The 27,645-nt window shown below is 47.1% G+C and overlaps 1 protein-coding gene across 1 annotated transcript in view; it reads right to left on the bottom strand.

Moving 5' to 3' along the window:
- Positions 1-27,645, bottom strand: part of RET (ret proto-oncogene) — a 55,434-nt gene that overhangs the window by 22,128 nt on the left and 5,661 nt on the right. Inside the window, 5 exon segments of the mRNA XM_079138556.1 lie at positions 1,326-1,525; positions 2,331-2,526; positions 3,721-3,962; positions 6,214-6,501; positions 7,887-8,150. Coding sequence (XP_078994682.1) covers positions 1,326-1,525; positions 2,331-2,526; positions 3,721-3,962; positions 6,214-6,501; positions 7,887-8,150 — 1,190 coding nt within the window.

Genomic DNA, 27,645 nt, shown 5'->3' on the forward strand with positions numbered 1-27,645 from the left:
AGAGCTTCAAAAGTGGTAGAGGCTTGGAGTGGGCAGGGCCCTGCTTATGTGTGGCAGAACCAGGCCTAGAGGTCAGCACTTCAGCTACGGCAGAAACCAGTGCTTCCAAGCCCACACCTGATGCCACAACAAAACCTGCCTCCTGGACTACCTTGCTTTCCCTTGCAGAGCAAGCTCACTTCCATCTTCTCATGAGATTCTCAAAACTGCCCAACAGATCCCTGGACCTCAATTCACTTTAAAAAACTAAGGAGGGGAGGATATACCACAGTGAATGTGATACTGAACTGCAACTGAGGTCCTGTTGTCTCCTAAGTTGGACAGATACAATTGAACCACCTCCAGAAATGCCTGTTCCTTTCCAGCCCCTCTTAGAGATTCCTAGGCCCCTCTGCGTTGTCACTCCCAACTCTAACCCCTCCTCCATGAAAGGCCTTGGGATAGCAACTGGGCAGGGAGCTTGGATGTATCCAAAGGAGGGGTTCCTTGTGTACTGAACCCATGTTGCTACCAGGAGCTGATGGAGAACAGAATCACCTGTTGGAACTGGGAAAAAGGAGAAAGACCTAAACATGACACTCTGAAAAAGACATAACCACATGTTGCTCTTTTAGGAGAAAGTATGTTAAGTCATACATGCTGAAATTGCAAGTAAACTTAAAAAATGCTTATGAAAAACTCAAGGAAGTGCAGGACCAAAATATTCAACACTGGCGGATATGAGGGGAAAGGATCATTCCTTTGCTTTCCTCATCTTCTTTAACAAATATTTATTACTTTTATTTTTCCACTTCTCATGATTATTTTCCAATGGCAAATATGAATACAGAAAAATATTTCTAGTAAATGGTCTTATAGAAAGTAAAAAGCGGAACCATTCCCCTCCTCCTCACCCCAGGAGGGCATACTGTTAACCACAGTCTGCACACTTGCAAATTCTTAAGAAAGATTTGGTTTTTCCATAAATGGAGTCACACCTACAAACCACTTTTTTCACCTAACAATCCACCAGGAACATCTTTTCAAGTCAGCATTCATACTGCTATTGCTCTTATATCAGTACAAAAATGTTTTAAAAATAAAGAAGGAAAAGGCAAAAGTAGAGGGGCTTAAGGAGCCCCCCAACCCTGGTTTCTCCAAGGACTTCTCTGAGTACCCAGGACACTGCCTCCCTGGCCCTATGTCCGTGGTTCCACCTGGGCAACTTTCACTAGGTACCTTAGGGAAGGGGAATCACCCACACAATGCTACCTTTGATCTGCTAAATAAGAATCTCACCATTGGGGTTTCCTAACACCTAGGCAGGCAGTGGGTCACAGGCTTACCTGGGCATAATGGCGGGCCCTCTTGTTTACAGAGAAGGAATAGGTGCTGGGCAGGCGTAGAATGACAGGTAGCACCGACACATTGAAGTGGAGAAGGAGCACACCTGTCCCTGGACCCTGGAAGTCTGAGTCATTGACCAGCACAGTCAGCTGCAGGGGTCGGCTCTCTGAGATGGGGATGCTCCGGTTGAGAACAAGCTCTGTGGGTTGGGGACATGATGATGACAATCAAGCTGCTTTGGTCCGGGAGGGCTCCCTCATGTCATGGCACAGCATACCTCCTCCCAGTCATGCAGCCCTGCACACATGTGTGTAAGCACCTACTTTCATGCATGGACCCAAACTACATGTCTGATGGTCAGCTCTGTTAAAGCCAATATATAAATGCTGGCCATCCTGTTGAGATGGAAGCCCAAACTTTCTTAGCTAAGGCAGCCTGTGTGTGTGTGGATGAGAATGTGTGTAGGCATGGGTGTGAAAGTGTGTGTGTGTGTGGACGAGAATGTGTGTAGGCATAAGGTGTGTGTTGTACATGGGTGTGAAAGTGTGTGTGTGTGGTGGAGAGTATGTATGTATGTCCTGATTGTGTGATATATGTACAGGGTGTGTATGTATTTTGGTAAATGTGTTTTGTGTGTTAATGTGTTCGGGTGAGTGGTTTATGTGTATTTATGTAGTGCTTGTGAGTATGTGGTGTGTATAAAAGGGGTCTGTGTATAGGGCATTGTAGGATGTGTGCTGTGTTTATGTGTAGAGTGTATGTGGTGTGGGGATGTGTGTGGTGTGTTTGTGTGATGTTTCAGTGCATGCATGGTATATGTATGCAATGCATAGTAGTGTGTGTGTGTGTATACTGTGTATGCACAGTATGTGCTATGTGTATGGGCTATTTGTGTGAGGAGTAAATGGTGTGTGTGTGTGTGTGTGTTGTGTAGTCTCAAGGGAAGTAAAGCTCAGTCAGCCCTGAGGCCCTGGAAAGAACTATGTACCACCAGTCCCCCTTACTATAGTCGTGCACAGTTGCCCGCACGAAGCTGCCGTTGGCCTGGGCTAAGGTCTCATTGGGTGAATGCTCCACACGGAAGGTCTGCTGGGCCCAGGAGTCCCCAGGGAGCAGCGTGTTTGTGTATCGCCTTACAAGTTCCCCAGATGCTGGTACCACATCCGCATCGAAGACACGCAGGGTGGCCACCACAGTGCCCTGTGGAATGCAGAGAGTGTCAGTCAGAGTAGGTGCCCTTGGGAGGGCACAGACCTGGCACAGCCCATGAATGGACAAGATGAGCACTGTCAGAGCCAACTCTGGAGACAGACCTGAATTTTAGTCACCATGGGGCCACCTGCCAGTTGGCCTAGACACCTACCTTGGACCATTTTGCCTCACCTGTACAACAGGTGTGATAGTTATCTACAGACTTCCTGTAATGAGACTCAGAGCAGGTACTCGGGTACTTTGCTAACAGGTCTCTCTCATATCCCCAAAGTGCAGGAGCACCCTCACTCTGCCCTGAGGAAGATGGTCCCCCCCACAATGAAGGTCAGTTAAACATTACAGACTGAGGGCAGGCAGAATAGAACCCAAGCTCAGGTGTACTCCAAAATGTCCTCCCCCATGCATCTTCTGTACAACCAGGCTGGAAAAAGAGCTGTGTGTAAAGCTACAAGGCACTTTGAAGTTCTATTCAACAAGCTTCCTGTGGTCATCCCAAGGTTGCCCAGCCAGGATTCCATGCTCTTTACCACATGATGAACTTTCCTCTCTCCTCCCAATCCCACCCCCTACCAAACCTGCATCTGCAGTGCCCAAAGAATCAGGAAAAGGCAACGCACTCCAAGGGTGGCTCACTGCGCCCGGGAATAGGGCCGACTGCAGGATGGCCCGGCACCCAGCAGGTGGCAGTAGCGCTCCATCTCCACCGGACAGAGAAAGGTCCGGCACAGACCCGCCCCCGGCAACGCAGGAAGATCCCTGTAGGATCTTCGTTCCAGTCTCTCTCCAATACCCGGCTCCTTCCCTTGCGCCTTAAAGGCCCTCCTGTGCAAGGCTGGTTGACTATGGAATGGAGAGCCTTCTTGGAAGTGTATCCCCCCCCCCTCCCCCCCGGCAAGCCCTGCAGGAGTGCTGAGACACAGATGATCAAAGGTGTGCCCTAGACGAGCTCTTTCGGTTTGGTCCAGGTTGTCAGACTCAGACTGGGCACCAGGGGCTCCCTGGCTGTGGAGTTGGGATCCAGAGGCTGATGGTATGCAGCCAGCCTGACAGAGGGGCAAATGAAAGTCTGGTCACATGGTTGGATGGCTAAAAGACCAAGGAATAAACTGTGGACAGATAAAGACAACGAACAGATAGAACGGACTGCCAGTCAACAGGCGCATGCAGGCGCAAGACAAACACCTCCTTCCGCTTGAATTTGACCACTGCGCTGGCGGTGTCCACGCCTCCGGGGAAGGTGGGGGCCGAGTCGTCCTCGTCGTACACGGTCACAGGGAAGGGCACCATCACCTCCTCCTCACGCTTTCCAATGCGCACGGTGCACTGGGCTACCAGGTCATATTTCTCCTGCTGCTCACGGTCCAGGGCCCAGAGCGTGCTCACCTCTAGGCTGTCCGGGTCACAGCGGAAGGGCAGACTCTCACCTGCACACCGAGCAGAGCAGAACCCCTAGTAACCGCCTGCCTGAGCACAGGATGAACTGCCTTCCTCAGGGTCCCACTCAGAGCAGCTGAACGGGTGGGAGGGGCACTGCAGTCATTGCCAGAACTCATAGGCATGCTGGCAGAGACAGAGGTGGGGGTGGGGTGGGTGGGAGGGCTCTGTGTGCTACTTTCCTGGTTCCACAGGGACAGGTAGTCAGTGTCCCAAGCCCAGATCTTCAGTCATGTATGAGTTTGTTCTTTTCTGGCTTTAACTCCTGCTGATGGGGAGGAAGCAGTGTGAGTAGCTTCTTCCCTGATGAGGCAGGAAGGGCCTGGGGCACACAAACAGCATCCGACCCCTATCCTCCATCTGGAGTGGGAAGTTGCAGGTCCAGAGAGCCAGTTCCAGGCACTGGCTCGTTTTTTTAAAAAAAAATATTTAGCAACTTTTAAAATTATGGAAGTAATATTTGCTCATTTCAAAAAATGAGAAATAGAGCCAACAGTTCCACCACTTGAAAACAAACACGGTGAACATTTGGTGTATGATTTCCCAACTCGTGGTTTGCATTCCAGCTCTATACCTCTTGCTTTGTAACTTCAGCTGGGTCATTCTGTCTCTCTTGCCTCCGCTTCCTCCCCAGCAGATGGGATAAGGCTGAAGTGCTGCTACATGCCTGGCTCTACAGAGTGACTCATAGCATGCTGTGAGGGGAGGGCCAGCAACCAAAACAAACACTTCAACCAACCCTCAGGAATAACCCAGAAAAGGGAAATTGCTGAAGGCTTGAAGGGCAACACTGAAGACCTCCACAGTCAACCACTGGGAGGTTAAGGTCAACTCCACAGCCTCTCAGAGCCATGCTTTTCATTACACCTGAATTACACACATGTGAAACTGCTTATCAACCTTTCCTTCTATTTCTTGTGATTACAAAAACATGCTAAACAAAATTTACTTATGCAATTGTTTTGAAAAAAGGGCTGCATGCAAAATCATTGCTTTGCCAACCATCTGGTTGAAAGATAGCTATCCCTGCCCCAGGGATGATAAAACCATGTTGAGGCTGGACAAAGTGGCACACCACTGTAGTCCCAGCAGTTTGGGAGGCTGAGGCACAGTGCACTGGGTGAGGCAAGAGGATCACAAGTTCAAGGTCAGTCTCAGCAACAGTGAGGCCCTAAGCAATTTAGCGAGATCCTGTTTCAAAATAAAAAATATATAGGGCTGGGGATGTGGTTCAGTGGTTAAGAGCCCCTGGGTTCAATCCCCAGGACAAAACAAACAAACAAACAAAAAAACCAAAACAAAAACCAAAAAACCCCCAATATGTTGATGAAGTGTGAGTGGTGGCTTTATTTAGATTTTCATTAACATTCTCTCCATGTGTGGCCGTTCAGCTGCTTTCTCTCATCCCACTTGGTCACACCCCCATGGCTCCAGCCCTGGCCTTCCCAGGCCAGCTCCTTCAGCTGTGTTGCTCAGGTGGAATCCCTGAACCATGCTTAATACTCCACCTCCAACCCAGGGAGAAATCAACCTGAGTCTCCCATTAAGTGTGCCCAGGCTGCCTGCTTCTCATATTCACTGGCTTCTAGCCTTACCCTAACCCAGTCCTCTGGCTTTCCTAAGTCTTCTTTCTCCCTGCTTCTGCCCTGTACCTGACTCCAAGCCATACCCAACACAGGAATCTGATTAACCCACTTAAAGGTAAGTCAAATCCTATCAACACTTTTCCTCTTAAACCTTCCATGACTCCCCATGTCCCTCAGGGAACAAAGATCTGAGAGTTGCTCCCAGACCTGGACCTACACTGTTCCCATCGACCTCTGCTTTTCTGCACTCCACTTGGGCTACACAGTGTCCCACTGTGACACCCTCCAAGGAGTCATCTGTCCCATCTGGCACTGACTCATTTTTGCTCCAGTGCCCCCTGCCCCAACCACCCAATTAAAGACAGTAGTCTCCACCACTCCCCACTCCCTGTCTCCCCGCTTTTCCTCCCACCTTATTTCTTTGGTGTGTTCATGGGTTCTATCTCTCACAGAAAAGGAAGCTCCTGGCAGGCAGGATGTCAGCCTGTTTTATTCACTGCTACTTCCTTAGCTCCTAGAAGAGTACCCAGCCCATGGCAGACATGCAAGAGATATTTCTGGACTGTTAAACAGTGGTGGACAGTAAACCAGATGGCTTATGCTAAGTGCTTACAGCACTGCATCTGGCATACAGTGCCATGAGGCAAGCACTCACCTTCCAGAAGCCTATAGGCCACGCTGATGTTTGGGCAGAAGAACTGCACGGGCAGCAGGCGGAACTGATGGAAGGTGCCAGGGGGCCTATTTTCCCGGATGCGGAAGGAGAGGGCTGTCTCAGGGAAGCAAAGTTCTCTGGGTTTGAGGGAGCTGCACGCTGGGAAGGAGTTGTTGATAAAGAAGAAGTACACGCGGGCACAACCTGGCCATTGGCACTCACTCTCACGCAGGGGTGTGGATGACAGGAAGACCTGGAGGAAGATGGTGAGCAGGGGGAAGCCGCCATCTGTGGGGAAAGAAGAAGTCATGGGGAATGGGAGTGGGCAAGAGCTCCAGGGTTCACTGTGGTTCACAGGGCTCTGCTGGGTTCCCAGCTGCAGTTGCTACCTCCCCTTCTTTCTGGCAGAACCCTAAGGCCTGGAGCACCAGTGCCCCCCAAGCCCAGCCCTCTTGCAATTCAGATCTCATCTCAAATGATCCTCTTCAGGGAGGTCCTCTAAGCATTGCAGGTGGGCAACTTCTCAGGGTTGGCTCCTGCAGCATGTGGTGACTAGCGGCACTTCCCATACACCACAAACTTCCCCAGGTGGTTTTGTTGTTGACATACCCTGTGGATAGCACCTAGAAGGGGGATTTCCATCAAGTTCTACCACTGAGGAACCACAGTAACTTCAGTGAGGTCTGGGTCTCAGCTCAATTAGGCAGTGCCCAAACATGGATGGCTCAGGGCTCTGAAGAAACACAGACCCATAGCAAATTCTACCCTGACCCCCACCGGGGATCTCTATAGTTCCTCAAGCTTCCTACTGGGGGCTTAAGATTAAGATGGGGCAACTAAGTGTATATGGAACCAAGGCCCATATCAGAGTCACCTCCTCCAGGAACTGCCCTGGAAGGGAATTGCCCACCCCTCCCCTCTACCCCCATCAAGGGATTGTGTGACCCTGGCTGCATTTGGAAGACTGGTCAGTCATTCTTCCAATGCAGGGCAATGTTGCTTGTTCTGTATTCATGACATGGGACCAGCCTCTTACCTATGGACAGGGGCTCAGGGCCATTGTAAGGTTGAGTGAGGCCAGGCCCCAGGGCTGTACTAGGAAGGTGGGAGCTACTGGGTGTATAACCACCATTTCATCCTACAAAGAACTCTGATGTACTTCCACCCCACCTGGTCACCTATGGCCTTGACTCCAACTCTGACCCCTGGCCTGTGCAGCTGGCCAGGTCTTCCTTTTGCTTTGCTTCCCTCCCTGGATACCTAAGCCAGGCCCGAGTCCCCACCAGGTAAAAGTGTAGTCTGCTGTCAGTGGGAAGACAGGCTTTCTGGCACTGCTGCTACTCCATCAAGGTCCAGGTCATCAGCTAAATCAAATCCTTGGGATTTTTCCCCCCAGCTTTTCTGAATCCTTCTTTTATAACTGCATTGTTAACCTCACTGGAAAAGGCCTCTGGGTCCTGGAGAGAGTACCTAAATCATTCCCAGTGGTCTCTGAGCTTGTAACAACTTCTGGAGGTCCAAGGACCATCAGTGCCCTCAAACTTGTGGGGGTCCTTTGCAGGCTGGATACTTAGCAGCCAGCCTCACCTTGCCCTTTAGACCCTTACCCACAGGAGCCCTGGTGAGGGTGGCTTGAGAATGAAGCAGAGGTGAGGTGGGGTGTGCTCTCTTACTGCGGATGCTGAGCTTCTCCCAGAAGGTGTGGTCCAGGCTCTGGTTGAGGTAGAGAAGGCCAGTGTCCTCCTGGACACGGATCCAGTTGTTCTCATGAAGCCGTGTGCGGTGGGCGCTATAGAGATGCTGGCCCAGGCGAAAGCTGGGTACCTCTCCAGGGGTGTCCTGGAGGGCATGGACATAGAGCAGGGGTGTGCCAGCTGGCTGGTCCACATACAACCTCTCCCAGTAAGCATCTCTCGAGAAGTAGAGGCCCAGGGGGGCTGCAGGAAGCAAGGAAGTGTGTGAGGGAGGGTGGAAATAATGGTTTCTTCATGGATTGAAAATAAAAGATCACTAATTTAAAATTATGATCTTAGCAGGAATTTCTTTTTTTGTATATTCAGAATTTATTTTGAAGTCTTTTTGTAACATGTGTAAAGCAATATGAGTTCTTATATTTTATCTCTACTAATATACTACCTGAATATTACCAAATTCCAAAAAATTTGTTTTTGTGTCATGAAATTAGTACTTCCTAAATGATCAGATGTTTTAATAACTGTCTTTTAAATATTTCTTTCTAGATATACATGACAGTAGGGTGTATTTTGACATATTATGCATACACAGAGTAAGTATAACTTGTTCCAAATCAGATCCCATTATTGTGGTTGTATTTGATGTGGGGTGTCATTGGTTTTGTATTCATATATAAGGATAGGAAATTCTACTGTCTTTTTTGTTTGCATCCCCCCTCCTTTCCCTTCATTCTCCTTTGTCTAGTCCAATGAACTTGTAATCTTCCCCTCCCTTATATGTGGCAACCACATATAAAAAAGAACATGCTGCCTTTGGTTTTTAGGGACTGGCTTATTTCGCATCCATCCATTTACTGGCAATTGCCATAATTTCATTCTTCTCTATGGCTGAGCAATATTCCATTGTGTACACACACCACACTTTCTTTATCCTTTGTCTGTTGTAGGGCACCTAGGTTGGTTCTATAGCTTGGCTTAGCAGGAATTTCTAAATTTTAGTACCAAGAATGTAAACACAGAATTATTTGTATATCTAAACACTGACTAAAATTACACTATGTTAAAATAGAAAAAGGAAAAGGAGGGACCAAGGGGTAAAAGTGTAAATAGTTGCAATATCATCTTTAATTACCCAAGTGTCATAATACCTGAATCACATACAAGTGGAGAGTTCACATTGACTTCTGAATAAACCACACAGAGCCAGAGTTTTCAAAGGTATGAGAGGTTGACAGACAAGCAGGACAGGCAACAATTGACAGAAACAAAGAAAGAACTTTGAAACAAAGTAGTGGATCTTTAAACATATTCCTACTATATGACCCAGCAATTCCATTCCATTTTCTAACAGAAATGAAAAACATCCATCCATCAAATGACATAATCGTAAATACATGATATTAAGAATAGCCAAGAGCTAGAAACAGCCTTGATGCCACACCATGGGATCCTACATTGCAATAGAAAGGGATGAACCACTGGTGTTAACAGCCTGGGTGGGTCTTGTGGATACCATGCCATGCTGAAGAAGCCAAGCAGAAAGAACACACATGGTCTGATTCTAGACTGAGTCTAGGTAATTTATCAGACCAGTTATCTATTGGATTGGGATAGGGTTGACAGCCTGGGAATGACAGGAGGGGGCTTTCTGGGGAATATAAATGATTGGGAGGTAGGTCATGTGGCCAGACCCATTTGTCAACATTGTGCAGCTAAGATTTGTGCATTTCAAACTATGCAAATTTTACCTTAAAAAACAGAAAAATCAATCACCAAGGGGACTGTGGGCAGAAGTGTAGCTGCTGTGAGGAAGCAGGGATATTGACCTTGGGTATGGCTGGATGAGTCTACAAAGGAGCTTCATGAACTGTGCTGCTAATTTTGGGTATGTCCAATAATGTTCATAATTAGAGTGTTTTGTTTAATAGTAAGAGTTTTCTCACCTCTGGTGAGAATGAAATGGTACAGCAAGCTGTGGAAAACAGTGTGGTGGTTCCTCAAAATATCAAACAGAATTACCATTAGACCCAGCAATTCCACTTCTGGGAACAGGCCCAAAAGGTTTGAAAGCTAGGTCCCAAAGAGACACCTGCACATCCAGGCTCATAGCAGTACTATTCATAATAGCCAAAAGGTGGAAGCAGAAAAAACAAAAACAAAAACGTGCTATATGTAGTACATAAAGTGGAATATTATTCTACCTTGAAAAGAAAATTCTTTTATTTTTTTAAATTTTAAGTTACACATGACAGTAGAATCCATTTTGATATAATTACACAAGCATGGAATGTATCTTATTCTACTTAGGACCCCCATTCTTGTGGATGTACATGATGGTGGGATTCATTGTGGTGTATTCACATGTGTACCTATGAAAGTTATGTCAGATTCATTCCACTATCTTTCCTTTTCCTATCCCTCCTCCCTTCTCTTTATTCCCCTTTGTCTAGTCTACTGAATTTCTCTTCTTTCTCTACCCGCTTTATTGTGGGTTATCTTCCACATATCAGTAAAAACATTCAACTTTTGGCTTTTGGGGACTGGCTTATTTCACTAGCTTGACAGTTTCCAGATGCATCCATTTACTGGCAAATGTCATGAAGTAATTCTTCTTAATGGCTGAGTAATACTCCATCATGTATACAGACCACATTTTCTTTATCCATTCATTTGTTCATGGGCACTTAGGGCTGGCTCCATAGCTTAGCTATTGTTAATCAAGCTGCTATAAAATATTGATGTGGCAGTGTGCTGATTTTAAATCCTTTGGATGTACACCAAGGAGTGGGATAGCTGAGTCAAACTGGGAATTGTGGTTCCATTCCTAGTTTTGTGAGGAATCTCCATACTGCTTTCTAGAGTTGTTGCACCAATTTGCAGTCCCACCAGCAATGTATGAGTGTACCTTTTCCCCCACATCCTTGACAACATTTATTGTACTTTTCTTGATAATTGCCATTCTTACTGGAGTGAAATGAAATCTTGGTGTAATTTTAATTTGCATTTCTAATTGCTAGAGAATATTTTTAATGTATTTGTTGACCATTCCTATTTCTTATTTTGAGAAGAAGTGTCTGTTCAGTTCCTTTGCCCATTTATTGATTGGGTTATTTGATTTTTGGTGTTTTTTGAGTTCTTTACATATCCTGAAAACTAGCACCCTATCTGAGGTGCAGGTGGCAAAGAAAGGAAATTCTGGCACATGCTCTAGCATGAATGAACTTCCAGGACATTATGCTAAGTGAAATAAACCAGTCACAAAGGGACAAATATTATATGATTTCACTTATGAGAAACTTAAAGTAGTCACACTCATAAAAACACAAGGTAGAAAGAGGTTGCCAGGGGCTGGGAGTGGGATGGAGAATTATTACTTAATAGGTATTGGAATTTCAATTTGGGATGATGGAAAAATTCTCTGGGTGGATGGTGGTGATGGCTACTCAACACTGTGAACACTGTAGGTGTTCTTAATGCTATTGAACTGTACCCTTAAAAATTTAAGTTTAAGATGGTCAATTTTATGTAATGTATATTTTTCCACAACCAGAAATAGTAAGAATTTTTAAATAATGGGTAAATAGGCAAAAATTCTTAAAAGGCATTGATAAACTGCAAATAATTCTACAATGTACAAAAATACCAACACACAAAGCAGAAAGGGGAAACCCTGTGCTCCTGCGTGACTGACTTATCTTTTCAATCGGTTTGTTCCCACCTAGGGACCTTTCCTCTCAGCAGCCTTTCTTCCAGGCACCAGCAGAGGATTCCTATTAGGCCACTGCTTGGGTTCTCTTCTGGGATTTGGGAAAACAGTCAAGTGCAACAGCCATGAGGCAAATACAAGAGGTAAGACCATTTGGGGTTCCAAAGTGGTAAGAAAATGAGAAGGTTTCTTGCACTGTGGAATGTTTCTCAAAGAGAACCTCAAAGACAGCAGGGATGGGAAAGTCAACCTGAAGCAAGCCTTCATCTGGTCCTGTCCCTTCAGGGTAAGGCTGCCATGCCACCCCCTACCACACACACAGATTTATTTTATGGCAAATGGATAGATTGATTGTGGCTAAAGAATGGAAGAGAAGTTCATTCATGGAAAGTCCCTCCATAGAAGAACTGAGTCTCAGTATGGGGAGAGGGAGGGCTAGGACCTCTGGGGACAAAGACTTATACTTGAGCCAGGGCTGAGCCCTAGCCTTCTTGCCTCTGCAGCCACCAAGAATTTCACTCTGTCAAGGGTCAGGGAAGCTAAGGGAGCCCAAGAAAAAAATCACACTGGGGAATTCTAGATAGAAAGTACCACAACTGGACCACTACCCACTGGCCCCAATCACCAGAGTCTCACTGAGGGGACACAGCAGGAGCTACCCAAACATGCCCAATGCTATTTTCCCTTCTCACTGGCCTAGGAGGACAAAACTTACCCCCAGTGGCACTTAGGGCTAACCTCTTTGGGATCTAATAGCTGAAAGCACAGGCAGATGGCTCGGTGGGCTGAGGCGGCCCAAGAGGACCACAGATTCCTCCCTCTCTCTGACCTAAGGCAAGTGACTCTCAGCTTCAGGGCAGGTTCAGGGAAAGGACAGCTAATGACACAGAGCTCTGTGATGCTTGGAGGCTGCAGAAGAGGGGCTGGGCATGTGCCATGGGGATGCCCTGCTCAGCACACCCCATCTGCCATAAGGGCAAATTCAATCTGGGAGTCTCCCAATGATTCCTTCAGGATGCACTCTTACCTTCAGTGGTATAGAGGCTGGGAGGTGGGATAGGCTCACCCTCCCACAACCCCCTTACAAAAACCACATGTGTGGGGAGAATGGGCTGAGCCTGCCCTTGCTTTGCAGACCTGGGCCCTGCCGGATTGTGTGGGGTCCAGTGTTGCTGCTGCCAGAAGGGATTTGTGGATTGGGCAATGATTATGAACAGAAAGAGTCTTAAATGCATTTAAAATGCCTCCCAGGCAGTCCCTGTGGCAGGGCTCGACAGTTATAATGTTCTTTCTTGTCAAAGACACTTCTAGTTGGAAACACATGGTCCAAGGGGAGAACTGAGGAGGTGGGTGCAGGGCCAGTCTCAGAGGTGCAGCCTGCACAATCCAGTGGACCTATTCTCAGAGGGTTCATGCCAGGTTTAATGCTCTGCTACCACTGTCTTGAAATTCTGCATGATTCTAGAACAAGGAGCCCCACAAATGAAGCAGTTAACTGACGTGTGTATACACACAGGAAGAGCAATTGGTGTTCAGCATCGTAGGGATGGGTGGCCTCTGCAGAGTACTGCCTTCTGGGTCTTAATTTCTCCTACTGTGAACCAGAGAAGGATGTGCTGGGGACAGGAGGAAGAGCCAGTACAGGTGCAGATAGACCCTTACTTCATATACATGTGTATTATTACCAACCTCTTACTGTAGATTCACAACTGCTGGGTACAAGAGGAAGACAGAAATGGAAATGGAAGCACATCTGCCCAAGATACCATCTGTTTCCACATTGCGCCACCTCAGTAAGGACTCAGTTCCGTTCAATGGGATATCGTGATGGGGTAGTGCCTCCTTAAAACTACCTTCACAGGTAAACCCAGCACAGTGCCTGTTAACCAGCACTGCTGACTTTATCTGGTACACACAGTGTTTTAGTCAGCTTTTTTTACTCTGTGACTATAGGACCCGACCAGAACCAGTGTAGGGGAGGAAAAATTTATTTGAGGGAGCAGAGAGAGAGGGAGAGAGACTCCACTTGCCAGATACAAATATATACTCCAAAGCCAAGCCCCAATTCCCACCTCCTCCAGTCACACCCTACCACTTCAATTATCACTCAGTTAATCCCTATCAGGGGATTAATTTACTGATTGGGTTAAGACTCTTATAACCCAATCACCACTTCTCTGAATGTTCTTGCATTGTCTCACATGTGAACTTTTGGGGGACACCTCACATCCAAACCATAACACACAGTCACAGAACTGAGATCTTGATTTGATTGTGTACCTGTTTCTCAGCCTGGCAAGACCATTTCCAATACTCTATACTTGCCTGAGATTTTGAATTTATTCATATTTGGATGCCTATGGAACCAGTCCTGAGCTCCTTCCTCCCATATGTGTACACACTCTTACACATGCCTTGTCATATACTTTGTCCATGTGGGTGCATTTTTGGGTCCATGCTAGAACCTGAGCATCCTGCTCTGCTGGTTATCATAATGCATGTGCCTCCTGGCCCTCTGGCTCTTGCTGCCTGGCAGTCAGAAGGGAAGGGGTGTGGGTATACCCAGGATGCTCCACTCTAGCTGTGTGCCCAAAGCTTGCAGTCCCTTGGTACCTGTGCAGCCTATGCCCAAGCCCAGCAACAAGCTTCCCAAAACCCCCCAAATTATCTTCCTGTGTGTCAGTCAGTCTCTGCTGCATGCACCACAATGGTCCTGATCCTGTGACCCAGCTCCTTCAGCAGGCTCTGACCACTGCTGGGGAGGGAGACTTCCTCTGCAAGGGTTCATCAGAGGAATCTGCCACACCTCTGGTTACTCTTTTACCAGAGGTTAGGAACTCTTAGCTAAACTGCTGCAGTTCCAATGACCACATGGGTCTATCTCTTGGTTGGACCCAGACTGACACACATATCACGTGTCTTAGACTCATTCTTTCAAACACAGACATTGCACCATACTGTCCCATATTCATTCTTGTACACAAGCACATATACACACACACACACTCACACATTCTCATAGTCAAGTCTTTCACACTGTTGCACATTCACCATCCCACACAAGTAGAGAGATTTTCTCATGCTGTTGCTCACCTATTCTCATATACATTCTTTTGTACACTCAATATAGATACTAAGCATGGCCTTAGCCCTGTCTGCTTCAGTTATGCCTACTGGGCTGCCTGAGGCAGGGGCTGACCATCACTAGCTCTGCACAGAGTCCTGGCTTCTCCAGCTGCCCACTGAAAGCCACATGTGGCTCACCGAAGCCCCTGGGACCTCATCACCATCACTGTGTGTTGCTCATGCTACCCTCTGACCATTCCAGGGCAGACCTGGGCAGGTACTCCCTGCTGATGCTCTTGGGCCCTCGTTCTACCTCTGCCATTCACAGGTCACTCTGACAAGCACTGTAAGTTGACATGAGAGAACATGGTTTATGCCATCCTGTGCATAAACATAAACGCAGCTCCACACAACTAAAAATCTCCTCAGGATGGGCACATAAATGCTGGAATTCAGAACTTTGAAGGAGGGGAAAAAATTGCAAGAATGGTACAATTCAAGCACTTGGTGAAATTAGAAGCCACTCCATTGCTTGGGCAGGGCAGACCCTTCCTGCAGAATCCTTCTCAGGCACCAGCCTTGCTCCCACCCTTGACAAGTGGCAGACGATGCAGATGACAGTTTTATTATGACCCAGCAGAATCTTCTTAACAGACGATTTCCTAATGCAATCATCTTCCTGAGAATGGGAAACAGACCCCAGTGGTTCCTCCTCAGGGGCCAGGATGGGAGGAGGTGGCTCTGCCCACTGCAGACCAGCTGTCCCTGTGGGGGGTCCCTCCAGCCTACAGCTTGGCAGTCATCCTCTCAGGATATGACCCATCTATCTCCCTGCTCCCCTCCCATTTCCCATTCTGTTTTCTCTTTACCATAGTCAAATATTTGACACAAAAGAATCATTTTTACAGACTGTCTACATTGAATGAACACTCATGAGCCTAAAGCCCTCTGCTCAACTGAACTGGCACTTAAAAGTGTTCCTGTCCCATCCCCACTCAAGCCTGTGTCTTGCCTTTTTTTTTTTTTTTAATTTTTCTGGATAGAGAATGTGCTGTGTGGTTGGTCATTTTCTTAATCCTTTGAAGGTAGGGCTTCCTGACTTTCTGCTTCTGTGGCCCTGTGAGTGCTCTGTGGCTCTTGGCTGCTCTGCGGACCTCCTCTGTCTTTGGATTTCTCCAGTATTACTCTGATTCCATTCAAGTCTGCTCACCCCTTTTGCTGGCCTCCTCCTCCTCAGCTGCTATTTAGATGTGATTTGTGTCTGTCCCCCAAGTCTGCACACATTGAAATTTAATCCCCATTGTGATATATTAAGAGGATGGAAACTGAATTTGACTATGGTGTTTTATAAATGATTAGGATTGGATGAAGTTATTAGGTTGAACCCTCCATATTTGGATCTTAATGACTTTATAAGAAGAGGCAGACCAGATGGACACATACATACACATGTGCACATGTTCCTGTCTATTGTCATGTGGTACCCTGCATCACTTTGGGACTCTGCCAGGAAGAAGGCCATTGCCAGATGTAGTTGCTCCACCTTTCACCTCCAGAACTATGAGCCAAAACAAACCTCTTTTCTTTATAAAGAAACCTGCTTCTGGTATCCTGTTAGAGTAACAAAAATGAACTAGTATAAGGCCCTAACCTCTAGATATTGGCAGCTGTCCATTCTCTGTCTATATTCTTTTCCATTAAAGAGCAGTCATCCCCTTACTCTTTATGCTGATGACATGACATTCTCACCCTCAGCCCTGATCTTGTCCCAGGCAGCTGTGTACCTCCATAGCCATGATACATTGACTCCTATATCTTAGTCTGGCTTGGAGGATGATCTGACCTTCCTCACCTAAAAATGCTCCCCCAACTCTGCTCCTCCACCATCATGATATGACCCGATCTAGCCATTCAGGTCACACACCTGAGTCACCCAGAGCCATTCCTCTTTCACCCCTTCCACCAGCCCAGTGAATCCCCACGGCCACCTCCAGCCCAACACATCATGTACCCTCCCCTAGGGAAGGTGCAGCTCCTGGGCCCACTTTCAACCCCTCAGGCCACCTGCCAGAGAAGCTAGGGACAGTAAGACCATGGCACCTTCTATGTAGTGCCCTGCATTATCTGCCCATTTTGTGCAGAATAAAACACCTCCCAAGGTTCTGAGTCTGGGCCACATCTGCCCCCAACTTGCCTCATCTCTACTCTTACCTAGGAGCTCACATTCCAGTCACAGCCACCAACTTCTACCTACGAGCTAGTGAACAAAACAATGGGCGAGGCAATGAATGAACCCATAAATGAATAAACTAATTAAAAAATGGGTTCAGTTCAGGGACAGGGGTATGAAAGGGCTGGGCACAGTTAGGAAATGATCAGAATCTGAGAAAGAACAGCAGGGGCTGGGGCCAGGGAGGTGGGTAAAATCAGATATTCTGGGTGGTCTAACTTCCTGGTGGGCAGTCAGCAGCCAGACAGCACTGTGCAGATGCTCCGCCTGAGCTTACGTGCAGTGTCTTCCAGTTCACTAGTGGTCTTGATGAGGCCAGCAGCCAGCCTGAGCAAACAAGCATCAGGTTGACAATAAAACCACTCACCTCCAGCTCAGGAAATGATTTATTGGTAACCAAGGAGCATGGCCAGCTGGTAGCTGTCCACTACAGGTGGGGCACCTGCAGAGGGCTGCAGAGACCCTGTGGTCATGGTGCTTTTTTCAGTTGCAGGCTGCTTCTGCACAAGACTGTAATCTAACTTTGCTTTTAGGAAGAAAGTATAAATCAGGGGAGGCTCCATTGCAAATGACAAATCTGGTGGAGGGAGTAATAAGAATCTGTTTTTATCAAAGGCCAAATGTTTTCTTTGATAAGTGCATGACAATATATAATGAGCGAAGGTGATGGGGGAAGAGAAGAATGAAGGAGCGTTGGATGGTGTAGAGGAAAATGGGGTCGGGGGGATGGAAAGACAGTAGAATGAAACAGACAGTACTACCCTATGTACATGTATGATCACATGAATGGTATGAATCTACATTGTGTACAACCGTAGAAATGAAAAGTTGTACCCCATTTGTGTACAATGAATCAAAATGCAGTCTGTAAAAATAAAAAAGATTTGAATAAAAAAAAAGAAAAAAATTATTTTAAGTTGTGGTAACATACACATAACACAAAATTGACCATCTTAACCGTTTCTAAGTGAACATTTCAGTGGCATTAGGTATGTTCCTGACTGTGCAACCATCATCAACATCCATCCACAGAACTCCTATCATCTTGTAAACTCAAACTCTGTCCCCATTAAATATCAACTTCTTCCTTCTTCTCCCAACCACTGGAAACCATCATTCAATTTTCTGTCTTAATGACTTTGACCACTCTAGGATCCTCATATGAGAGGAATCACATAGTATTTATCTTGCTGTTACTAGCTTATTTCGCTTAGCATAATGTTTTCAAGGTTCATCTGGGCTATAGCCTGTCTCAGAATTTACTGCCCTTTTTAAGGCTGAATAATATGCCACAGCAAATACTGCATGTACCAATTTGTTTATTCATTTGTTCATCAAGGAATGTGTAATTGCTTCTGCCTTTTGGCTATTATGAATAATGCTGCTGTGAACATAAGTATAAAATATATCTTCAAGACTCTGCTTTCAATTATTTGGAGTATATACTCAAGAGGAATCACTAGGTAACATGGCAACTCTATTTTGAGAAACTTCCATACTGTTTTCCAAAGTGGCTGTGCCACTTTACATTCTTGCCATCAGTTACAAGTGTTTCAATTTTTCCATATCCTTGCCACCATTTGTTGTTTTTTGTTTTTTTGATAGTAGACATACTAATGGGTATTAAGTGGTATCACATGGTGATTTTGATTTGCATTTTCCTAATGATTAGTAATGTTGAAAATTTCTTCATGATCTATTGGTCATTTGTATATCTCTCCTTGAGAAATGTTTATTCAAACATATTTTTGAATTGGCTTTCTGTTACTGCTGAGTTATAGGAATGCCTTTAGATTCTGGATATTAACCTGTATTAGATATATGACTTGCAAATATTTTCTCCTTGGGTTATATGGAATGCATACTGATTATATCCTTGATTCACAGAAATTTTCACTTTTAATGTAGTCCAATTCTTTGTGGTGGTTGTTATAGTTGTTGCCTGTGTTTTGGTGTCTTGCTGGGGAATCACAGTTTTAAAGAAGTGCCCACAGCTACTGCGTTTGCCAGGACTGAGGCCAAGCAGAAGCAATAATTTCAGTTCATATGGCATCTCACCCCTGGCTCCCTGGGTTCCTGCCACTGGACAGGTAAAGACCTTGGCACACTGGAGTTCACTGCAGTACCTACCTTGGCTGCTAGTCACTCACAAGACTATGGCATGCAGGACCATGAGACCTGAGGGCACACAGGCCTGGCACCTTGGTGCCAAGATCTGAGGGTCCAGAAAGCCTGCACAGGAGGCAGCCTGGGCTCCTGACGGGCAGCAATGGTGCAGCTACTGTGTGCTCCTGACGGTACCACCTGCCTCAGCAGGTGGCATGTGCACAGTGCCCAGGGCACACAAAAGTATTTCAGTTGAAATTTATTTTAAAATCCAAAGAAAGAAAGAAATATAATGAGAAGGAATATAATGGTAAAGTGGCCTGCAGTTCATATTTGTCTTATACCAACACAGTGGTAAAATACAACTTGACCTTTTTTTTTTTTTTTTTTTTTTTTGAGACAAGGTCTCATTATATTACCTAGATGGGTCTCAAACCCCTGGGTTCAAGTGATCCTCCCAAGTGCTGGGATCACAGGTGTATGCCACTGTGCCTGACTAGATTTTACTTTCTGATGGGGAAGGAGCCCATGGCTCATGGTGTGGCTTTGGGTGGGTATCTGAGGCCCCAGGAGGAAAGGGTTCAGCACAGATCATGAAGCCTTGGGAAGGCAGGGACCCACCCAAGGTCCCACAGAGAAGGCAGCCTAGACTTAGGTCAGTCTTGAATACCTTCTAATACTGAATCCTTCCCCTTCCAAGTCTCCTATCTACACATGCCAAGATGCGAACTCCAGGAGCACTATTAACAGCCACCAGGCATTGGCTTCCCATGCTAAACTAACTGCATCCTGCTCTATTTCCTCAATTCTCTGTCTTCTCTGCACCTGTGGGATAGCTCTCATGGCCTCTGACCCTGGAGATTCAGTGACCTCTGACTTCCCACCTGTGTGGGGCAGCTACCATACACAACTGTTTTCCCAGGTGTCTTCCTGTGATTTTTGGGGGCACTAGCATGCTTACAGATGTCCAGTGTACCCTGTCACTCCCCCCCACACACAGCCTGAATGTGCAGCTGTGGCCTACACATTCTCACTACTTGCCCCTTGACTAGGCCTCAGCACTGGATCTGCCCAGGCTTTTCCAGGACTCCAGAGTGCAGCTCCCTCCTATCCTCTCCACCTACCCAAGTCCCACCTGTTGCCCCAGGCAAGCCCTTGTTCCAGCTCCAACCTCCACTGCAAGCCCTAACCTTGATGGTCCCGACTCCTTTAACTCTCAGGGCACGTGTATGAAGCAGATAGGTGTCTCCCAACCCTGCTCCTGAAATAGACCTGTTCTTTCTCACTCATCACTCCAACCTCCTGGGCTCTCTCACTAGCCTAATCTTGAGGGTGAAGGAGCCAGGGCTACAGAGTTGAGGGAGTTGCATGAGTGCAATGAGAGCAGGTAGGACTGGTCATGTTCCTGGTGCCTTCCCAACTGAGTGGAATACCTATGGAGCTGGGGGGTGCCCTCCCTGATGCAATGCTCTTGGCCCTGGTGCATGGCAGAAGCAGCCTTTAAGCATATAGATACAGCTAGAGAAAGCTTCCCAGGATACTTAGGAATGTCCTATAGAAAGAACCAACATCCATTTCCCATGCTGCCCACCTCCATGGGAAGAAGTGACAGCAAATGGGTCCTGAGCACTTCCTTGAGTAGCAAAGAGAACAGCCATCCTGGCAGCCTCTACTCAGTCAGGAAATACAGACTCACATGACTAGGGCTCCTGAACACACATCATCCCTATGCATGGGCAGGGAGTTTCCTGGTGATGAATAGACAGACAGCCCCTTCCCTGGTGAGTATTCCTGGCTTTCAGAGATGAACATGTTACAACTTAAGGCTGGTGACAATGGGATGCCCACAGCCCCCAGCAGGACTATCAGGAAAGTAGACTCTGGGGTCTGTCTGTATACTCCCTGTTGTTACCCTGATCAAGGGATATAGAGGTAGTATGGGCCAAGGGTCAGCAGAGCCTGCATTGTCACACATGTTGCTGCTGAGTCAATGTATCTGTTCCATATAAATGGGCAGAAACCCTGGGTGGGAGCAAGCTGAGGAGCCAGGGGTGTGGTAGATGGTGGGGGCACTCCAAGCCAAACATCCTGGGGATGAACCCTGAGGATAATCACACCAAGTCTGATAGCTCTGCACAGAAGACACTGCTTCACAGGGGCATTGGGCTCTGTGATGTACCATTTGCGTGCAGGTCTGAGATGGGCCATGGCTGTGTTCACGAAGTGGCTGAGGAGGGCCTGTAAAGGAAGTACCAGCTCTGAGAGTCCTGAAGGACCTGGGCCTTGGGGCCATTTCCGCCTGGGAGTGTAGGAAGCAAGTGTATCTGTGGAGGCTGGAGGGCATGTCTGGTGTGTCTGATGTAGAAGGTACTTCCCTGCTTTCTTGATTCCATGTGGCACTACTGTCTCCGTTATCAGTCTAAAAACATTATTTCTCAGGGGCTTGAGCAGACCTAAACTGCTCATTTTGAAAAACACCTGAGAGGCAGGTAGGAGGGCTGTCCAAAGGGGTATAGCACCCAGGGAGGAGGAGACAGTGCCCATCCAGGACAGAGGGGCAGGAAGACTGGGTGTGAGGGGTGGCCTGAGGAGACTGAAGGCAATGGAGATAGTAAGGACAGTTCAGGAGGCAAATTTGCAGGTGGCAAATGCTGGCTGGAACAAGAAGTCCAGCTCCTTGGGGCCAGAAGGTTATGAATTTAGAGAATCTGGCAGAAGAAGCAGGATGAGCAATTGTGGGTGCCAGGTAAGACAGGACTGTTTAGGGTGATGGAGAACACCATGTGTGACTAGGTAGGGGCACAGGCCTGGGCAAGGGATAGAAGTTCTGTGTCTCAGTTTTCTCCTAGGCACCCAAGGAATCTAAAAATTCCCACCTCACAGGGCTGTCAGGAACTAAATTGAGTTAATGCCCATGAAGTTCTAAGACAACGTCTAGTGCCTGCCACCATCCTCATCACCATTACTTCCATCACCATCATCACAATCATACGCAACCATCATCTCCATCAAGCATCTTCTCCACCATCATCACCACTTCCACAACCACCTCCCCCATCACCACCTACCACCCTCATGGCTTTATGAGGGCTTCCAAGTGAAAGTAACTTTGCCAGGCTTGGCTCTCACTAGATGTGTTAAGAAAGCTGAGCTGTAAAGACTCACAGGGCAGCAGTAGGTCTGTCTTGTCTATTGTTGAATCTCAGAAACTTGCCTGATGCCTGACCTGGAGAAGGTGTAAAGGAAAGACATAAGGCAGGCTGTGGTAACTTGATGGTAAAGGGGAACCAACTGCTTGGGCTTTTGGCTCTTGACCCAGCTGTACTTACAAGCCAATGTTACATTTGTGGAAAGTCTGACAGCAGGATTGGTGCCCTGAGTTTAAGCCCCTGTCTGCACAATCATCAAGAGAATGCTAGCCTCTGCAGATGGAAATAGCTCAGTGTATACAATGGGTGCTCAATAACTGCCAGAGGCAGCTATTTTCCTGGTACTCAGTAAGAATACTAGTTATCATGCAGCACATTCTCAGCCCTAGACTGATTTCTTCCTTTCAAAATTCTGTGAGCGACCCTCAGCAGGAAGCCTGTGCCTCTGAGGTAACCATGAGGTTTGAGTGGCCATCTTGGAGTTGGCTGAGCATATGGCAAGAGCAAACTAGCTGGGCCCAGCACAGAGGGAGGAGCAAGCAGCTATCCTAGTACATACAGGATGCCAGGGTTTCCTGAAATGAACTCTGGGGATCTCCATGTTCCTATTCCCAAGGGTTCTAAGTCTCCTGCCAAAAACTCCTAGTTCATCTGCTAGACTTCATGCATAATACAACTCTCAAGGCTCTGGCTATGACGTCCCTCCAGTCTGGATCTCTATATGGAGTAAGGCAGGGGACCCAGGATGGGGTGCAGTGTATTTCAAGACATCTGTCCTATTGGGACCCCAGCCAGTAGGGTGGCTGGTGGCTTGGAAGAGCAGCTGGACAGAGGAGGAGAGATGGGAGGACAGTCCCAGCCCAGGAGCCACAGTTGTCCTACACCAAGCTGTGTAGAATTCTTTCTCATACATGTCACCTGCACTTCCTTTACAGAATGAAGACACCACTCGTCCTGTTCAGTGCTGTAGAACTGCAACCAGGACCTCCTTACACTCCTATGTCATCAGCAAGAGTTGGTACACCCCACACCAGTACCCTTTTTGTCATGCTCAATATTAACTGAGATATCTACAGTGCTGTTTTAAACATGTCACATGCATCAAACCACCAAGTGCCAGGGGTAGGGGCAATTAGAATTTCTCACTTCTGCTATAGATGAGGAAGGGTTCTGGGACAGGGCTAAGGTTTGGGAGCAAATGGGCACTGGGGGAGCTAGTGCCTTAAGACTGTCCTCTGCACTCAGACCCTAACTTCTGCTGAGGGGCTTGGGCCCCAGCCTTGCACTCAGCATGTACCACAGCTACCACCCACACTCTGCCCACCCAGACCAGCTGCAGTGGCCTTGCTGAGATGATGGACACTCCTGCCCAAATGTGATTTCCCAGCTGCTACCAACTTAATCACCAGCCTCACTGGCAGTTCCTTCCGGTTTCTATGCAAAGGAACTGCCAATTAGATTATAATTAATTTCTTTCTTAGGGCAAGTAATGGCTGGAAGAGGACTGGCCACCCAAGAGGCCTGCCAATAACCGGGTGCAGGTCACCAGACCCCTTTGGCTCTAGGGCTTTCTCTGGTGCTCCATCATTCCAGTCAACTGCATTGTACACCAGCCCCAGTGTGACAGGGGCAAGACATCACTGGCTATGACCCTTGTGCTTCCAAACTGGGCAGCTGTTGTCCATACACCCAGCAGGAAACCATGACTCAGCATGTCCACAGGGTAGTTTTAAAACACGTCACATGCATCAAAAACTACCAATTGTCAAAGGTGGGGGCTATTAGGATTCCTGTCTCACAGAGGAGTAAACTGAGGTAGAGAAAGGCTAAGTACCTTGCCCAAGGACACACTGAGTGGATTAGGATTTAAGCTATAGTCTAGCCCAGGCTCCTCTGCTCAGTGACAGCTGTGCATATGTACACACAGAAGCTAGGGTCCTGAGACATGGGATCCCAGGCCACTAACCCACCTACCTGAGGTCCCAGGCCAAAAAATACCACCATAAATAATCATCCTAAAGTCTCCTCAAAAATGCAGATGCCCCTAGAAACTTCCTTACACAAACTGACTCTTTAATATTTCACTGAAATGGGGGTGAGGGAGAAGCCCTGAAATGGGTTGAAGGTCCAGGAAGGTGAGACCAGGAGGAAGTTTGCTCAGGCAGTGCCTGCCAACTAGGGTCAGGCACAGTAATGGCCACTTTTGTGGAGGGAGCACCTACCATCCAATGCTAGAGGTCTCACAGTCTCACGTGCCCATTCACACTGAACACAGGAGAACTAATTAAACATGGAGGGGTTATTACCTCTACCATCATTAGGTCCTAGTGTTACCAAACACACAGGAAGGTGGATGTTGGGAAGCTGGGTATGGAGGTTTGCCTGCTTTTAAACTTGGGAAGTTATACAAAACTTGTACCTTGGGGAAGTGGGCAAGGGGGAGAATGGGGAAGGATAGTCCTTGAGGGCATAGTAACCACAAGAGGCAACCCTTGCAAAGTGACTGGGTCAAATTGTCTTCGAGCAGCAAGCTTGGCAGGGCTGGGCCCTGCTGCAGTTCTCAGGGAGTGGGTATGTAACTGGAAGGCCAACCCTGTGATTCAGATGTATTCTCCTCCTCATGAGCAAAAACAATGGCAGCTACAGTCTCCAGAAGGGAGGCCACCTCAGTGTCTAGAGCAGAAGCAGGGGTCTCTCTGGGGAGGAAGGAACAAAGAAGGCCTAAGTGTCTGTTCTGGTAGGAGGGTAGAGATAAGGAAGCTTCAAGACAGCAGGTTCTGACCCTACCAGTACCTGGGGCTAGACAAGCTGGGATCCTGGAGGCACACCAGTGCTGGGGGCACATCATTGGTATCTGAGCTGTGTTATTAAGCCCCTGGGTGCAAAGATCTTGAAGACTTCAACTTCAGGAATAAAAGGGAACCCCACCCCAGGACTTGAGTGTTCATGCACAGAGTTGTGATACACGTCTTTAACTGATGCCCCACGTATGACAACTCATATCTCTCTCTGACTCTGTTTTCCCATTTGCAAAATCAGTGTTGCACCCAAATGTAAGGCTTCCCTCAGTTCAAATTCTGCACCTCTTTGAGTCCCTGTGGAGTCTGTGCAGGAGCATTCACGGAATGAACCTCCTGATCAAAGGCTGAGAGGCAGGATGGTGGGTATGAGGGAAATTAGGGTAGGCTCTGACCTATGGGGCCCCTTGGGTTGAGAGACATGACACCAGAATAGAATGAGGACCACAAGTGTTCACCTAGGACTCTGACAATAAGACAAAGCATGAACCTAGATCCAAAGGAGAGATTTCAGCATGACATGAAGAGCCCATTCTTCACCACTTGTGTGGGGCCCGGCTCAGTGCTCAGCCTCTCTGACTACATCCCCAGCCATGAATGGGGACAGGACCTCTTCCTGGGAGCCCCATTAGGGCAGGCTGGACACATTGCACCTGCCAAGAGAGATCAACTGCAATCCCCTTTCCCAAATCAGACTGCTGGGGCCCATAAAGGCCTCCTCCCATTCCTTGGTCAAGGCCTTCCCATCTGATGCTGGAACAGGGCTCCAGGGCTAGCAGCATGACATCACAGCTACAATTACGGTAATCAATTTATACCGGATCTGCCTGGTTATTTTTAGAATCTGGATAGAGGCTGAGTGAGAGAGGGCAGTCCTGGGCCCCAATGGAGTCTGCCTTGTTGGGTGGGGGTGGAGGTTGCTCGGTCCTGGCACTTTCCCTTCTCTGTCCTTTATTGGGAGGTTCCAGGCACTGGCTTCTCCTGCACTAGCTGTGACACCATTCATTCCAGGACATTTGTACTTAATGTGGCCTTAGAGTCCAGGTCTTCTGAGAATCTCAGGCTCTCAGGGGGCAATGGTGAGTCAATGCCCACAGGAGGACATCAGGTGAACTCTTATGATGAGGGACCTGAGGCTCAGGCACTGACTGAGATGCCATACTTGGTGAAACTATGACAGATCAAAGTAAACCATATCACAAGCTACCCAACTAAAAAATGGCCAAAGGACTTGAACAGACTCTTCTTCAAAGAAGATACACAACTGGCCAATAAAACACATGGAAAGATGCTTGACATCCCTGGTAATTAGGGAAGTGCAAACCAAAACCACAAAGAGATACCACTTTGTACCTACTTTAGGCTAGGATTAAAATCAATCAAACAAGCAAAAAACTTAACAGCAAAAATTAACAAGTGTTGGTGAGGGTGTGGACAAATTATAATCTTTTGTGTGTGGCAGGTGGGAATGCAAAATGGTCCTGCCACTGTAGAGAACACTTTATATTTCCTCAAAAAACAAAACATAGTGGGACCTAGCAATTTCACTTTTGTTGTTGTTCTGGGGATTGAAGGAGTGCTTAACCACTGAGCCACATCCTCAGCCCTTTTTATTTTTTATTTTGAGACAGGGTCTTGCTAAGTTGCTTAGGGCCTCACTAAATTGCTGATGGTGGCTTTGGATTTGTGATCCTCCTGCTTCAGCCTCCTGAGCTTCTGGAATTACAGACATGCACCACCACCACTGTACCTGGTGGCAATTTCACTCTTAGGAGAACTAAAAACAGGGTCTCAAATACTTGTATGTCAATGTTCATAGCAACATTGTTCATAATTGTCAAAAGGTGGAAAACACCCAAATGTACATCAACAGATGAATGGATACATAAAAGTGGTGTATCCATATAAAGGAATATTATTCACCCTTAAAAAGGAATCACATCTTGGCATATGCTTATAAACTGGATGAACTTTGAAAACAAGATGCTGAGTTATGCCAGATACAAGGTCTGTTTACATGAAATATTCAGAATATGCAAATCCACAGACAGAATGCAGACTGGTGGTTGCCAGGGAAGGGGGGAGGGGAAGAGGTAGCAACTACTTAACAGGAACAGGAATAGGTTTACTTTTGGGGTGATGGAAATGTGTTGGAATCACAAAAAGGTGATGCTCATACAACACTAAAAGTGCTGTTACTACATTGTTGACTGAGAAACAATTATGTGAATTATACCTCAGGGGAAAAAAAAAAAAAGGAAATTATAATAATTTGCCACCTTTTCCCACTCCGTTTCTGGGCCCAGTGCAGATCCCTGCTGTGCTGACAAGAACAATGCTCAGAGAGGCCCACATGGAAGAGCCTGTGAACAGACTCAAAGTCTGGAGACCCCCAAGGAATGTGCATGCATCCCAGCATGTGTCCCTACAACCTGTGTTCTCTGTACTACCAGCCACCCATGCAATAAGAAGGGTCCTTTGTGTTGGGATTTTGACTTGTGGAACACAGGCAAAATAACATAGCCTCCTCTAGGTCTGGCGCCTCAAAGCTCTGTAAACATGGCTGGGTACAAAGGCGCAGAGGTATAAAATTGATGGTAAGTTTATTTTTCTTCCCCTCTCTGGAACTCAAGGGTAAGAATTTTGTGGAATTACAGAGGCACACATGGAAAATTGGAATCAG

Source organism: Sciurus vulgaris (assembly GCF_902686455.1).
Source record: "Sciurus vulgaris genome assembly, chromosome: 4".
In the NCBI taxonomy this organism is placed as follows: domain Eukaryota; kingdom Metazoa; phylum Chordata; class Mammalia; order Rodentia; family Sciuridae; genus Sciurus; species Sciurus vulgaris.